This window comes from Cupressus sempervirens, chromosome 5 (genome assembly GCF_028749045.1).
Source record: "Cupressus sempervirens isolate cs-2001-9-10 chromosome 5, ASM2874904v1, whole genome shotgun sequence".
Taxonomy (NCBI): Eukaryota; Viridiplantae; Streptophyta; class Pinopsida; order Cupressales; family Cupressaceae; genus Cupressus; species Cupressus sempervirens.
In genome coordinates, this window is record NC_143122.1 from 523,331,172 (window position 1) to 523,348,103 (window position 16,932).

Genomic DNA, 16,932 nt, shown 5'->3' on the forward strand with positions numbered 1-16,932 from the left:
AAACATATTTAGGGTCAAATCAAGGGTTCTCCTTGGAATATGCTTTCTGACCTGTCTTATCATTTCAACGACCAACGCTAATATTACATTCCGTTAATGCTTCTTTGTATATAGTGGAACACACTTGCCCACTGAACATGTGAATAGTTACAAGAGGGTACATTGCTGATGTGGAATGCATGGGCAACATTCTATATGGACATATACCTTTGTTTATTCCCTTGTATATCTGCATTGTCTTACAATAGGGTTTAGCCAAATAGGAAGTCATTTTTTAGTATGATTTGTTTTTTCGTCCTGATTAATTGGTCCATGTGGACTATCATCTGCAAGATGAGGGTAGATATTGTTAGACCTTTTTTGGTGCACCTATTATATTTTCTAATGTCCATTTAATATGGGATTGCATGTTGTGGGCGCAATCCTTATAAGGGTCGCACTATCTTACGCCCCTCAAAGTTAAATTGTTGTCACCTTATAATTAATAATGATCCTCAAGTTATGTTTTAGGTTATAGTTCATAGTGAATTTATTTAATTTTATTAAACAATTATTTAGGTAATGTGTATTTTGGCTTTGAATATACATTGATTATTATTATTCAACCAACATTTAATCAATATCTATTTAGAAATTATTTAATCATTTTATTCTTTGATTGATTACTTAATTATTAAATAGAGGTATCAACTATTTTCGATACTAGAGGGGAATATTACAAAACCATAATCTCCACATAGCTGACATTACCATTCAACATAAGGCGTGCAAAAAAAGAGTCTAATTCTCCATGTTGGATAGGGGCTAATTCTGGAAAAGATTACCAAAGAAATTAAGTTTGGGATGAAGTTACAACTTGGGCCACCTCCACATCCCTTTCCAAGTGGCTGAGCTTATCAAGATGTAAGTGAATAGGCCAAGTGGGGTCTATAGAGCACCATCCCTTCGAAGGGGACATAACAAGGTAATAGTGGGAAATCCAAAAAAAGGCGGATCTAAGGCTTTGGGTTGACAAGTTCAACAACCAAAACTATCAATTATGGAAGATGCAAATGGAAGATTATCTATATGAAAAGGATATTTTCTTACTATTGGGTGGAAAAGAAAAAAGTTGACAACTACTAAGGATGAACAATTGGAGGTTCTTGATAGGAGGGCACTAGGAGCAATACAGTTGTGTTTGGCATCATCGGTGGCTTTCAATATAGCAAAAGAAACAACATCAGAGAGTCTAATTTAGACTTTAGAGAAGCTGTATGAGAAATCCTCAGCCTCAAATAAGGTATTTCTCATGAAACATTTATCTAATATGAAAATGTCAAAAGGTGGGTCTATTAGTGATCATTTGGAAGAGATCAACATGGTTACTAGTCATCTAAGTTTTGTAAAAGTAAATTTTGATATTGAAGCTGAAGTTGTCTTGTTTTATGCTCATTGCTTGAAAGTTGGAATGGCTTGGTCATGGTTGTAAGTAATTTTGTCTTTGTACAAACTCCTTAAAGTTTGATGGTGGTGATGTTGTTACCCTTAGCAAGAAAATTCAATGGAAAATCACAAGTGAGATAGTCGGTAATGCTTTGACTGTTGAGAAGAAAGAATGAGAGAGGGAGATAGGAAAGACTGTAGGTAATAGTGGGAATTTCAGAAAAGACAAATCCAAGCCTAGGGTAAATGTGGAATGTTGACAATGTGGAAAGAAAGGACACCTGAAGAAAGAATTTTGGTCTTAAAAGAGTAAACAAGGGGACAGAATAAATAAAATAACAAGGAAGCAAATGTAGCAGGTGATGTGTTACAAGATGCTTTGATCCTTGTTTCGGATAATATCGTTGATTCTTGGGTGTTAGATTCAAGGGCTTTTTTTCATGCTACAGCATTTCGAAAATATTTTCCCGACTATGTTCAAGGTGATTTTGGACAGGTTTATTTAGGTGATGAGTCATGCAAAATTGTCAGAAAGGGAAACATTCAGATAAACTTACAAGATGGAAATGAATGGCTGCTGAAAGAGGTGAGACGTGTACCTGATTTAAGAAGAGATTTAACATCAGGAGGACGATTGGGAAGTGAAGGTTGCACAGTCATATTTACAGACAATTCATGGAATATTACTAAAGGCTCATTGATAATAGTAAAGGGGGCAAAGGTAGGTGCATTGTATTTTTGTAATGGTAATACTAATTATTCTATTTCCCTAGCTTCCACAAGAATGGATACAACTCTATGGCACAATCAACTTGGGCAGATAAGTGAAGGGGATAAAGCTTCTCCATTCTAAGAATTTATTGTCAGGTTATGAAACAAGTTGATTTGAATTTTTGTGAAAAATGAGTTTATGAAAAACAAAAGAGTTGGGTTTCTTAGAATTGGGAAGGAAAAGAAAAGTGAAAAGTTAGAGCTTGTGTTTTCTGATATATAGGAACCAGCTCAAGTACCATCTCTTGGTAGGTTCTATTATTATGTTACTTTTATTGATGACGGAACTAGGAAAACTGGATTTATTTCATTCTCAGGAAATCTGATGTATTTAAAGTTTTTAAGATATGGAAAGCTTGAGAATGAGATAGGAAACAAGTCGAAGTGTCTCAGATCAGATAATGAAGGTGAGTCATGCAGTGGGAGTTTGACAACAATTGTTCACACAATGGGATTTGTAGACTAAAGACAATTCCTTGAACCCCACAAATAAATGGTATTTGAATGAATGAACATAACTATCATGGAGCATGCAAGAAGTATGAGATAGCATGTAGGATTGCCATTATAGTTTTGGCCAGATGCTATAGATACTACTATTTACCTGATAAACAGAGGACTTTCTAGTTCTTTGGATGGAGGTACTCCAAAGGAAGCATGGACAAGCAAATAGATAAACTATTCATTTCTGAAAGCTTTTGGTTGTGAACCATTTGTCCATATTGATATAGAAAATGGATCAACACTTGAGGCAAAATCCAAGTAATGTATTTTTATTAGGTACGGAGTTAATGATTTTGGTTATCATTCGTAGGAATTTGAGAATCACAAGATCATTAGGAATAGAGATGAAATATTCAATGAAAAAGCCATGTAAAAGGATAAGATACAAGGAAAGAAGCAAGAAGAGGAACACACTGAATGTGCGGTGCTTGATGAAATCCCAATAAATGTAATGCCAAAAATGTCAGGAAATATTGAACTAGAATCACAAGAAGTTCCTCAGACTCCAATATGAAGATCTTCCATGACGAGTAGACCGCTTGAACGATATTCTCATTCATTATATTATGCATTATTGACTAATTCTAGTGAACCATGCAGAAGCAATACAGGTTGTCACTAGACAAAAATGGGAGTAAGGGATGAAAGAGGAGATGGTTTCCTTGATACAAACTCAAACTGGGGGAGTCAGTTGAATTTCTTGAAGGTAAAAGAGCATTGCCTAACAAATGGGTTTACAAGTTAAAGGAAGAACATGGAGGCAAGAAAAGATGCAAGGCTAGACTTGTGATAAGAGGAGGTTTTGCACATACAAATGGTTTTGATTTTGATGAAATGTTATCTTTTGTTGTTAAAATGACTTCAATTCAAACTATTCTAAGTCCTAGGGCTACATAAGATTTGCATCTAGAACAATTAAATGTCAAGACAACTTTGCTCCATGGAGAATTGAAGAGATCTGTATGCAACAACCACAAGGATATGAGATCAAAGGTAAGATTAAAAAAATTGTGCAAGTTGAAGAAGAGCTTGTTGAGCTGAAATAAGCACCCTAACAATGACATTTGAAATTTGATCACTTTATGGATGAATAAGGTTACAATAGATGTCATTTTGATCATTGTATTTATTTCAAGAGATTGGATAATGGTAGCTATATAATCTTGTTATTATATATTGATAAAGCTTGTTGCTAGATCTCATATACAGCATATAAATGACCTTAAACAGAAATTAGCATAGTCATTTGCTATGAAGGATTTAGGTGTAGCAAAAAAAATCCTTGGTATGAGAATAATTTGGGATAAGAAAAATCATGCATTGACATTGTCTAAGAGTACTTACATAGAAAAGGCATTCAAAAGATTTCAGATGCAAGATGCAAAACCAATTGTTACAACTTTGCCCAGTCATTTTAAATTATCTAAGGAGATGAGCCCTAACACACAAGAGGAGATGGAGTATATGTCTAAGGTTCCATACTCTTCAAAATTTGGCAGCTTGATGTACGTTATAGTGTGTACAAGGCCAAATATTGCACATGCACTAGGAATTGTGAGCAGGTATATATGAACAATCCTAAAAAAGAGCATTAGAATGCAGTAAAGTGGATTCTAAGGTATTTGAGAGGTACAACAACTCAGTCTCTATGTTTTGGACGCTCCCATTTCACTTTACAAGGCTATGTTGATTTAGATTTAGCGCAAAATATTAATAGCAGGAGCACTACAAGTCATGTTTTTACTGTAGGTGGAATTGTGCAAGACACAAGAGAATAGCAGGTTGTACAGTGACAGTGAGAATGTGATTCATTTTGCAAAGAACTCAGCCCTTCACTTAGAGGCCAAACAAATCCAACGGGTGTCATTTTATAAGCTCAGCTTTAGAGGAAGGCAAGTTGAAGCTGAAGAAGATACATAATAGCAAGAATCCTGCAGATATGTTGACCAAGGTAGTGACTCGAGAGAAACTAACTTCCTACTTAGTTTTTATTGGTCTTCAAGCTTGATTGTAGCATAAGTAAGAAACAGACAAGTTTGTGAGCTTCAAACCACTAGGAGCTTCATGGGTAGCAATGTTGCTACAAGATCAGTCTCCAAGTGGGAGATTGTTTAGTGTGAAGCCTAGTCAGTTTCCAAGTGGAAGATTGTTGGCTTGTGGTGACTAATCAAGTAAGTACCATACACTCACCATATATACTTGCCAATGTTCGGGGCTAGGCCAAGCTCTAAGTGTCACCCTCAAAAGCAGTAGTTTGAGGTGCAACCCCCAAGGGATAAATTAGGGTTAGGCTTTATTTTGCTGACTGACTTTGTAAACTGCCTCAAAAAACGTCTTGATAAATAAGTGGTTACAATGTGAAAAATTATCAGATTCTAATTTGCTCTTTGTTGGGTAATAAAATAAGTGAATGTTAAATTCTGTGTTATTGTATTTTTTGTCCTCTCTTATTTATGCATTATTTTAACATTGTGTATTGCTCATATCTATTCAAATCCTAATACAAAAAAATCTTTCATGACACTTGAATGCCATCTACATGATGATATTGTCATCATTGGCCAATGTACAACAATAAGTAAATTGGTTTCTGCATTGTTGTACGTGATACACTTAAAGCAGCTATAAAGGAAAATGTTAGAGTGTGCACATATATGTTTACTTTAAGTACATTTGGTATTGGTGCATGATTAATTGCCCACATGTTCGAAGAATATCCTCATGCCCATGTGTTGGCACATGAATGTCTAACTTAAGTTCACTCAGTTGAGCCTAATTTAGTTTAGCTTATTCTAGTTGGGTTCCAGTTTGCATATCGTGCATATATCATGCACCTTTAGTTTGCATATCCTAGCTTTTTTTCTCTATTTTTAGAGGCATGCTTAATTTTTTTTTTTTTAATTGTATTCATTGTAATTTAATCCCATTTGTATCCAAATTTCATTTTCGCAATCAATGTAGACTTCTTAGGTTGTGCAAATTATCTTGCTTGCTCTTCTCTTTGTGACGGGTGGTGTGCTTGCAGAAGATTCTTAACTTGTGGGTTGAAATCATCAATTGCAACATGGTATCAAAGCTCAATCTTTGTTCCGACATGGTATTGGAACATGATCTGCTTAGTTTCTGTCCACATTCTTGAGAGATCGACCTTGGGCAATTTTCCCATGCACATTAGGCTCAAGCATAGGTTGCCATTGCATTCGCAGCATCCCAAAATCTACAGATCCATTGTCATTTTGTCAAAATCCGAGTAGTTGAAGTTTTAAGTCGATTTGGTTGAGGGTGTAGTGCCTCCCATGTTTGCATTCTATCATTGCTTTATTTTGATCCAATATTGACTTGTATATGCTATATTGTGCAACCAAGTGTATGTTATTCTTTTGTATTGGCATCCATGTGGTGCATTTTATTACAATTATATTATTTCGATCATGTTCACTATTGATGTGGACCATAGGTTATAATTGCAGTTTTAGTGATGATTATATATGGATGATGACTATGATGATGTGACATGATGTTGTGTGATGATATCTGGATTATATTATGAAGATATTTCGATTATACTAAGTTTTTTGTGGTTTATTTATGATGTTATATTGGACTGTTGGGATGTTATGTCACTAACCATGTTATCATGTGACCCAAATTGAGGAATGTTGATATGTATATGCTTTAGCTATTTCATACATGTATAGGTATCGACAATGTTTGGTGAGTGATGAAGGTATTGGAATCAACTCCACTTGGCTCCACAAGACTAAATGTGCCCTTATCATCGACAATGGTTATAAGAGATAGCACATTGGCCATTCATACTATCCAACCTAGCCGCTGTTCCTAACTTGGATGATATTCCTAAACTGCAGATGTTTATACCCCTGGTTACCATTTAGGTAACATTCAGTTACCGTCATGCATGATTCTCGAATACCAATAACAAGTGTGCCCATAGTCAATCGTTTATGAATTTTTGCTATTATGTTACTTATATTAATGATATTTATATACTACAAGGGCAATATAATATTCAATTGTCAAATATGCCTTAAGTATGTTCAATTTTATGAAAAATGAAAGATTTAAACTTCGGGGTCTTCTGAAGTTCATTTGTATTTGGGGCTTTAAGTTGGTTTTATTATTATTTGTCTCTCAAAGAGTGAGTTATAACTTGAAAATATAGTTCATTAGAGATAGCATATTTCCGCAGTCCATGACAATGCTAATATGCTTTTGGAAATGACTGTATGCCAATTTTTTACATTCTTCAATTCTCTCATCCAGATTATGGATCATGGAGTATGATCCAAAAGAATCCATAACAATGTTGATATGCATCTTGAAATGGTCGTGTGCTATTTTTTTGCATCCTTGAACTCTCTCATCTTGATGATGGGTCATGGAGTATGATCTCAAATGTTGGTGTAAAAAATAGGCACACGATCATTTCCAAAAGCATTTCAGGCTTCAGCAATACAATTTGTTCTTTGAACACTTAGTCATTTTTGTCTATGTTTGGCTCTCAAAAAACCTACATGATGGAATTTGAATTGTTGAGAGGGAGCAATTTTGGAAAGACTTTTGTGTGTATTCGCTTAAAGGATTTGATTGGGTGAATTTTTGGAGCTGTTTGGATTTTGCTTCCCCTTGTTGTGTGTGGATTTTTCAAAAAGTTTGAAGATTTCATCACGTTTTGAGGCAAGAACCATGATTTCTCTCGTGTTTCTCATTTGATTTAGTATATGTAAATTGAAAATTTGATAATTTGAAAATTTGGTTCATTAGAGATAGCATATTTCCACAGTCCATGACAATGCTGATATGCTTTTGGAAATGACTGTATGCCAATTTTTTACATTCTTCAATTCTCTCATCCGGATTATGGATCATGGAGTATGATCCAAAAGAATCCACGACAATGTTGATATGCTTCTTGAAATGGTTGTGTGCTATTTTTTTGCATCCTTGAACTCTCTCATCTTGATGATGGGTCATGGAGTATGATCTGAAGTGTTGATGTAAAAAATAGGCATACAATCATTTCCAAAAGCATTTCAGGCTTCAGCAATACAATTTGTTCTTTGAACACTTAGTCATCTTTGTCTATGTTTGGCTCTCAAAAAACCTACATGATGGAATTTGAATTGTTGAGAGGGAGCGATTTTGGAAAGACTTTTATGGGTATTCCCTTAAAGGATTTGATTGGGTGAGTTTTTGGAGCTGTTCGGATTTTGCTTCCCCTTGTTGTGTGTGGATTTTTCAAAAAGTTTGAATATTTCATCACGTTTTGAGGCAAGAACCATGATTTCTCTTGTGTTTCTCATTTGATTTAGTATATGTAAATTGAAAATGAAATGTAGTGTGATGTAAAGCGTTTTTTTTTTTAATTTATAGAATGGCATTTGATGCAAAATTTGTTTTCTAAGTTGGAAAAATAAAAATTAGTGTGTATATGCGGATATGCTGCCCAAGTTTTCACAGATTGGTGAAATATCGATTTGAACGTATATTTATAATGTTAAGCAGAGAAGACCAATGGGTTTTCCTCATTTTTCATTTATTGTTTGAATGTTTAGGCATTTTGGAGGTTCATCAAATGGTGGATGGCCTCCATGACCAGTTTCAGTCCAACTTGGCATTTTAGAGTAGATTTTAATGATTTTAACATGATATTATATTGTGGAATATTGGCAATATGTATGGAAAGGTCATTGTGGGATCATTTTGAATTTGCTCTCTTAGTATTATGATCAATTGAGTATGCCTTTTATATGATTGGAAATGGCATTATGCAAATGAGATAATTAATGACATTGAGATGTTTTGCATTTGATTTTGGCATAAGCCAAGGGTTAGGTCCTAGAGTGAGTCTAGAGAGCTTCAAATGCATTCCCAACCCATCAATGTCTCGTAGGCAATCATGTTGGGCAGTCTTAATTAAGTGATAACTTATTAATAAACTTGGCATATACGCTAATAAGATAATGAGATCCCTCAAAAAAAACATGAGCACTATCACGAGGCTATGGGTGACTTGGGAAGGGATGCTAGCACATGGAGTGATGAGACATGTCTGAAGAGTCGTGCTTGCTTGTGTGGCATCAATTCTTGTGCAATCATCATTCTCAGTCATATGTGAGAATGCTTGGTTTTGTATAGTGCATTTTTTTTTGGACACACAATTAAGTCCCTCTCTACATTCTAGAATCTAATGCCTTATATAGGCTTGAGTAGTGACCCATCATGAGATGTTAATCCATTGGCTTCTCTTGTTAGTGATGTTGATCATGTTTGATGTGCGTACTTCATTTCTTGTGAGTGTGAGCCATTCATTCCGCCCTCGTGTATTTTGTGTGATTGTATGAGTTATGCGACTCACTCCATGAACACGGTGGGATGGACCAACAAGTTCCACATGGTGGGTTGGCATTGCAAACTACTATTGGGGACTACTGGACATGGATTGAGATTGACCTCGAACACCTTTTTCCCTTCCTCTACACATTTTCTCTTTCATCTATTCATTCTTACAAGTTGTAACCCAAATGTATTACTAAATAAGCATTGAAAGCATTGATGATATGTATATTGAACACTCCAAGTGGAGGATGATGTAAACCACGTAATCTAACAAATTTGTCAATAATAGTTTTGCATGACCTAGTGTTGGGATTGAGCACGAGATATGCATTCTTATGCTTCTTGATTAATGATGTACCATGGTGTTACCGTAAGAAGATTTCCATTGGTGATTTACAACTTAGTTACCGATTTGGGTACAAGCAAGGGTACAAGAATCCATTGTGTGGGTACATAAAAAATGTTTTTGGGGGTTCGGGTAAGAGTGTGTGTGTGTGTGTTATATACAAAAAGTTAAGGAAACATACAAATTTGTAAAACTAAATCATTTGATAGTATGATACTCCATCATTGATCAATGCAAAATGCCAAAGATAAATACTAAATGACATTTGTAGTTCGAAAATATTTAAATAGCCATATCATATATGTCTAGGTTCACAATTCAAATAGTGAAAATCATTACAATTACAAAATTGACAATAAGAAATGGTATTTGTCTTCTATCATCATTGTCCAATGTAGTTCAACAATCATCAAAAGAATTATCAAAAAAAAATCAAATATTGGATCTTTAGCTGTTACAAGTTCATGGTCATTTGAACAAAAAGAGCAACCAAAATGATATGTTTTCAAGTTGAATAGCCTCACAAACATTTTTTTAAGGGTTTCCAGCAAAAAAAATATTAAAAATACAATCTTTTATGTTTTTCATTAAAAAAGTTTTTTGTCCCATGGATGTGCCTAAGCATGTCCCAATGCGCTCCAAATGCATCCAGGATGTGCATCTTGGATTGTGGGTGCATAACGTATACACATCTAGACAAATCCACAGTCTAGGATGTGCATCTTAGACACATCCCGAGTGCAATTGGACTACATATTCAATCCGGTAAGCATCTAAACCCCAGCACACAAGCTCGAGGTATTCATCTAGTAACTAAGCTTTCAAATGAATTTAGAAGAGCTTCGTATTGTGTTAGAGGTTGATTTAGTCATCTCCTTGTTTGGTCATGCATTATTGACTGGTTTGGTGAATACTTGAGCTAATCGATGCCAATCTAAGCACATTTGGGACAACCTAATTTCAAGTGTCGAATTCATCTTGTGTCTTCAATGTGTTTAGGGTTTTCAAGAGGTTCTAGAGTGAAGCCATGAAGCCAACAGACAAATGCACATCTCAAGGACAACAATGTGAGCCTATCAACCCAAAGGATATCAACGCAAAAATAGAACACTAGCATGAAAATAGGAGATTTGTGTGGAAATGAAACTACAGTGCATCTAAACTAGTGTCCCAAAAACATGCCTTAGCCCTTTCTTGGTGCCATAAACCTCTATTGGCACCCATGTCCAACAATGCACTCCGACAAGCTTTTTAGGGAGCTCAAAGTGTCTATTTGACTTTGGCAAAGCTAAGAAAGTCACAAAACTCTAATAGGAGGTTTAGGAAGGTTTAGAGCTAGTTTAGATGTTGTATGGGGTGTTAGATTACAATTTAGTTCTTAAAAAGCTCATCTATGACACTTGGGGCCTAAGAAAAGGTCCAAATTTTACACGTTATGTTCCAAACTTTAGGGAGGGTCTTGGATGGGTCTAAGGACCCCATGTACCATGCCTAACGTGTTGGTGGATCTTTCCCTTTGCTTGTTTGAATTTGTGGTCTTTAGACTTACGCTAGTCCAAAGTTGTGTAACGATTTTCTAACCTAATCTTGAGATTTGAGCTCAATATCTTTGTATGTTCCCCGTGTTTAATATTAAGGGTTCACATTCAATCTAACCTGATACTAATGCAATCCACTAGGGAAAACCGAAAGAGTTTCTTGTAGATTGAGTGATGAATTTTTTCATAAAAAACTGTTGCATGTAACCTTATGTATGTTTTGCTCATCTTCTTGAACGTTCCCTGGTGGGACATTAAAGAGGACACACAAATTGAGGCAAAATTTAGGGGAAGGCAAAAAATATGCACACCATAGAGCTGAACAAACATCACCGCCATGCTCAAAATGCCCAAAAACCCTAAAAATGCTTGTCAAATCATCAAATCAAGTGGCATGAATTTTGAAGGAAGAAAATTGAATTTTGAAGGAAGAAAATTGGTGGGCACGCATCTCTCTACACACATTTCATATAGTATGAAAGAATCATACACAACTTGCATTTGCATCAACAACATTGTTTGTAAAAAATATGGAAGTCTTGCATGTGCAAGCCTATCAATGTGACATTGGCACCAACCCTTAGGGAATATTCTCTAAGGAATATTGTAATTGCTCCTACCAAGTTTCCAAGAGAATATTGTCTAGAATATTCTAATAATTTGCAACTTTTTTTGCAAGCAGATTATTTTGAACACATTTGTTGATGTCATGCTAACATCATCGTACGAATGCCACTTCATCAAGCCCTCTCAAGTCTCTTGTTTACATTTTGAAAAACTTATAGTTTTTTGCCATAATTTAAGCATACAAACTCAAAATTGTACATACAAGATATCGTCAAAAAGCTAGTTTCAATGTCAATCCATTGGTGGTGATGTTGGACTAATTGCCAGTGTTCCCCTTCAAGATATGTGACATGGCTTAACTGCTTCCTATGTTCTATAAGCCTAGTGATTGTATCAGGCATTTGCAGGTCGATCTTTTGGTGCAACAACAACCATAGCTTGTAACAAGTGGTATCAGAGCTTAGTCACAAGTTTGAATTTCCTCGGGTGACACTAAGGGGGGGATTGCTAGACTAATCGCCAACATTGCCCATCGGGGTTTGTGATATGGCTAAATTGCCTCTGCGTTCTATAAGTCTAGTGGTTGTATCGGGCATTGACAAGCCAACCTTTGATGCAACAACAGCCGTAGCTTGTAACAGGTGATTATTTTGCCAAGTTCTTCACATATTTTCTATACCAAGTCTATGAAGTCAAATATTCCATTTTGCACCTTTGGACCCCTGACTTGCTCATACAAACTCAGTTTTTTTAAAACCAACTATTGTAAAAAAAATTGGTTCTACACTCTATCTAGATTAGCCATCCATTTTTTCAGATTTTGCATTAGGTGGTCTCAGATTCGTTTATTTCTTAATTTTGTGATTTCTCGCCTTATACAATTACATAGGAGTTAGTTTGTCTTGTTGTGGGGAGGGGGTTATTTTGTAAGCTTTTTAGTATGGGATATTCCACTTCCATAACACCCTTCACTCCTCATAACTATTAGCATAGCAGCTATGCGGAGAAAGATAGAACCAACATAAGATCACATAGAACATAATACAAGTGATAGAAAGGAACACAGAGATACAGACAATATATAAAATAGAAGAGGAATCAGATGGAAGAATTTACAGCTAATGATGAACGCCAATGGGATTAAGGAATATATAGTTAGCATTTAAAATAGTCAACCATACTAATACTTGACCAACGAAAGATCACACTGGAACAGAAAGTAATTGTCATTGATAATTATTACAAGCTGACAATGAAGAAATCACAAAGGCTAATTTAAAGATGCACACATCACCACACTGCAAATACAGAAATAATTATGTATAGGTCTGAACGCACATTGAAAAATAATATCCCTATAAGAATATCGGCGCAGGTCCATCGAATGGATATAGGAAATCAACATTTCTGAAAATGCTTCAGGGAGATAATCTGTCAGATCAATGATAGAAATCAATACTCCAATTGAAACTGGAATCAATGGGAATATTTATAATGCAAAGAAAAGTTTTGATTAGTATTATTAGTGATAATATCCAAGTCCCCAACATAAAGCAATAACTGGTCAATAGCACTATCTTTACATATTATTCTTGTGATAAAGTCCAAAGGCAGCGTTTCTATCTAGAAAGAGAAATTCAATAAATATAATTACAAAGTCAGAGACATTTCAAACATATTACCGTCAGTGGGATGTGGGGATCCACTCAGTAATTCAAACATCAATAAGAGGCTTGTAGACTGACGTAGCAGCTTGAGAATCATCAATTGCTTGATGCAGATAATAAACAGAGGTATTAGTAAGGCAGCGAGTGGAACACATATAACCAGGGGATAACAGATCAGATATAAATCAAAATGAAATATTACATCATGGCTTGGGCAGAGATATATTCCGAACAAAGTATTACATATCTACTCATAAGAGTGTTAATATGTACCAAGCATGAAACTAGAGAAAGATACATTACCGAACATGGCTGTTAATCATATTATTTTATGATGGAAGTGAGTGCCAAGAGAACTAAATTTTTGCAATTCCGACAAGGGACATCACATTGCAACTTTAATCGCTCCTATTTTGGTTTAATCTGTTGCTCCCTTTGGTCCAATAACAATAATGGCATTCATATGTCTTGCCCTTTATGTCTGATTTCTCCTCGACAACATATTTTTTCAGCTGCCCCAAAACCATATGCCCCTTGTTTCTGCACCACCTTCAGGATTACTTTCAGTGCCAGCGCATTAGAAGTGAAATCCAACACAAAAGAGCCAAAGGTGCCTTCTTGGTTGTGTTCTTTATCAAGAGGGAGTCAAATCAATTGCTCACAATTGAATGGTTGTAATCATAGGCCACCCAGCTTAACTCTATATTCCCACCAAGCTTCAACTGTTTCTTCAAACCATTTTTGCTTGTAGAGTTTGTCTTTTAGTCTGATTTGGGCTTGTGACTAGCCTACATTTTGAAAATCATATTTCGTGTGCGGAAAACTTCCCAAGAATTATTGGGCTTTAGTTGTTTACCCACAGCAATAATGACTTCCTGCCCAACACTCATTGAATATGGAAAGCCTACAAGATACTTTTCCAGTTGACGAATTAACATCTCAAAAGAATTCCTATGGAACCTGATGGAGATATGTTTTGTTCAAAGTCCTTTCGAGGTCTTTTGGTCAGTTGCTCTTGCTATGATTTGTTTTGAAGTGTTGAAGCATTTATTCCAATAACTTTTCTCATTACTATTCAAATATATGAGATCAGAAGGATAAGGTATATCATATAATGCCTTCTTATTTCTTTCCATTTCATATGCCTGATTGGCCAAGTTCAGTTTCCTCAACTACTCATTAGCAAAAATTCTTGTTATTATGTACTTGGGGAGGATGTAAGATAGTCCTGGAACTTACTATAGCTCCCATAATCATGTTTACAACATATTTGAAGGGTGAAAGTCATGAAACAACCTAACCAAAGAAGACAATGATACATAGAACCCTGTCCTACAAGATCTTGAAATTATTTAAGTCCTAATAGGTCAATAAATCCTTGTGAACCCTGTTAAACTCTGGATATTGTCATTATTTTCAATATCATAACCCTGTGAACTCCTGGGATATCATTTTCTCTTCTGATTTTTCTTTTCTCTTAACCCAGGAGGTCTTGGTTAAGTGCTTGCTATAGATTTCTATCAAGAAAATATCATAGTACCATTAATCAATTGTGAAATGCTAAAGATAGAAATCTCCCTTTCAGCAACCTACAACTACTTCGTCTTCGGGTTTACAATACAAAACCTCTGTAAGTGTAGGCCCCGTTTAAGTCAGCAGGAATTGTTTGAGTCCTAGTGACCAGTGTGTGCTCCTTATACATAGTCTCCACGGCTGAGCTTTACGACCAAACATCTCAATTAGAGTGGCTTAGCATAATACCTTAAGCCATATGAACCAAGATAAGTAGACAAAAAAAAATCTTTGTCGCTCAGTGCAAAGTTGTTGATAGGACTTTTCAACAATACATTACTGAAATCATGAAGTGAAATTAAATGTTAATGATCACAAAAAATTGGGAGACAAGTGGAAAACTGCTCGAATAAAATACAAATATTAAACAAAATAAAAAAATCTTACCAAAAAAGCTGGAGAGATCAGGATAGTCCATAAAAAGTTTCATTGACTGGGAAAATCTTAAACAGTCAGAGATTCTGGAAATGCAGCTTAAATAGGATTTACTTACACTAATCAGTCAAGGGCATTAACAAAATTTATTTCTTTTCAGAATCCTTAGAGATATTTTAATATATCAGCTGGTATCTAATATTAAACTTAAATTCCTCAACTGATTGTCTTTTGTGGTGTGCTCTTGCAGTGAGCAAAATGATAAAGCACTTACTGCAATAACCTAGCAAGTGTGCCCTCACGTCAAGAGGCCTTTGAGTTAATGCAGCTTGTTGGACATGGCAGCCTAGTTGGTTTAGGATGAATTTAATTATAGAGCCATATCTGCGCAATTTGGCTATTATTATTCTGGTCCTGAACTACTATTGTTGGCAAACCTTAGTGGATCTAAATGATAAACACAAATTCTCGTATTAGGCAATCCCAATTTTCAAGTTGCTTCTAAATATAAATAAATGACGACTTGACCACTCTATGCCTTAATCCAAATCACTCTTAACCTTCATTAATCAAGTATTTTCCACAGCTGGCCAAATGGTAAAGGTATTTTGCAAATTCGATGTTAGCTGATAGTCAAGTTTCAACAAAAATTACCGTCAAAAGATACACTAGCCTGTGCAAGTTATAATCCACTTATTTTCTGGGCTTCAAGAATAAATTTACATTAAGAGGACAGAAAGTTAAAAATGATAACCTCAAGTCAAAGGAAACGTTATATAACTACAAAATTGGAGTTTCCACGGTCCACGATAATGACTGAATGATGCTTAAAATAGATATAATACAGCATCCCGTTCATGAGCAGCAGGGTATTGTGACAGGATCCATAGATTAGGACTTGGTCCTGATCCACAGTCTGGATAAGCATTTTGAAGGAGAGGGGCAGCTTTCTTACGTGAGTAGCATATTATAGTCATCTCTAGAGTTAAATGGATAAAAGCATTGACAGAATAAAATGTCGTTGTACCTTTCTTGGCCAGCAGTGTCCCATATCTGCGCTTTCACAGACTTGTGGTCAATGACAAGAGTCCTGGTTTGAAACTCTACTCCAATGGTGGCTTTTGAATCTAAGCTGAACTCGTTCCTGGCAAACCGGGAAAGGATCTGTGACTTTCCTACTGCGGAGTCTCCAATGAGCACCACCTTGAATACATAGTCAATTTTCTGATTCGGACCACCATACCCGCTCCCACTCGCCATCTCACCCAGATTTCTCGCTCAATGCCCGCCTCTGCTAGAGGAAGAGAGCTCCAGTCGATTTAATTGCTTTCCATTCCGAATGCGGAAAACTGCTCACGTGCCCTTTGTTTGTGCCGCTTTTATAGTTTAACATATTATTTTATTTTATTAGATAGATAGATGGATGATTTTTGATGTCTATTAGGTAAAACAGAACTTATGGGACAGCCTTCCAACTAAACCAACTATTTTATTTTTTTCGCAAGCTAATGATGAGCCCACCTAAGTTCTAAATGTTCTCCTTGCTGAATAAGTTGTGCCAAGAGTTGTCAGATATAATCAGCAAATTTGAATCTAATAAATGAGTTCAACCCCACTTGTGATCAACTCGAAAAAGTGTACATAGGAGCCAACATTTTTTGGAGAGCTAAAATTCTTATTGCTCAGCTGAGAACCAACTCTCACCAACTTCGTTGTGAGACCGGGCGTTGGAAGAGGCCAAAGGAGGCTTGGGAAGAGAGAATTTGTAGATTTTGCAATTCTGGGAAAGTGGAAACTGAACAGCACT

The 16,932-nt window shown here is 35.7% G+C and overlaps 1 protein-coding gene and 1 long non-coding RNA gene across 2 annotated transcripts in view; both read right to left on the bottom strand.

Moving 5' to 3' along the window:
• Nucleotides 1–16,480, bottom strand: part of LOC149557004 (ras-related protein Rab11A-like) — a 37,293-nt gene extending 20,813 nt beyond the window's left edge. Inside the window, exon 1 of the mRNA XM_089831657.1 lies at nt 16,153–16,480. Within this exon, the coding sequence (XP_089687783.1) occupies nt 16,153–16,385 (233 nt within the window). The 5' untranslated portion in view covers nt 16,386–16,480. The remainder of the gene's footprint in view (nt 1–16,152) is intronic.
• Nucleotides 12,717–15,215, bottom strand: LOC149557005 (uncharacterized). The gene is made up of 2 exons (XR_016364827.1): nt 13,194–15,215; nt 12,717–12,942 (listed from the first exon to the last, which is right to left on the bottom strand). It is a non-coding gene; the product is annotated as an uncharacterized LOC149557005 (long non-coding RNA).
• Nucleotides 16,481–16,932: the final 452 nt, after the last annotated feature.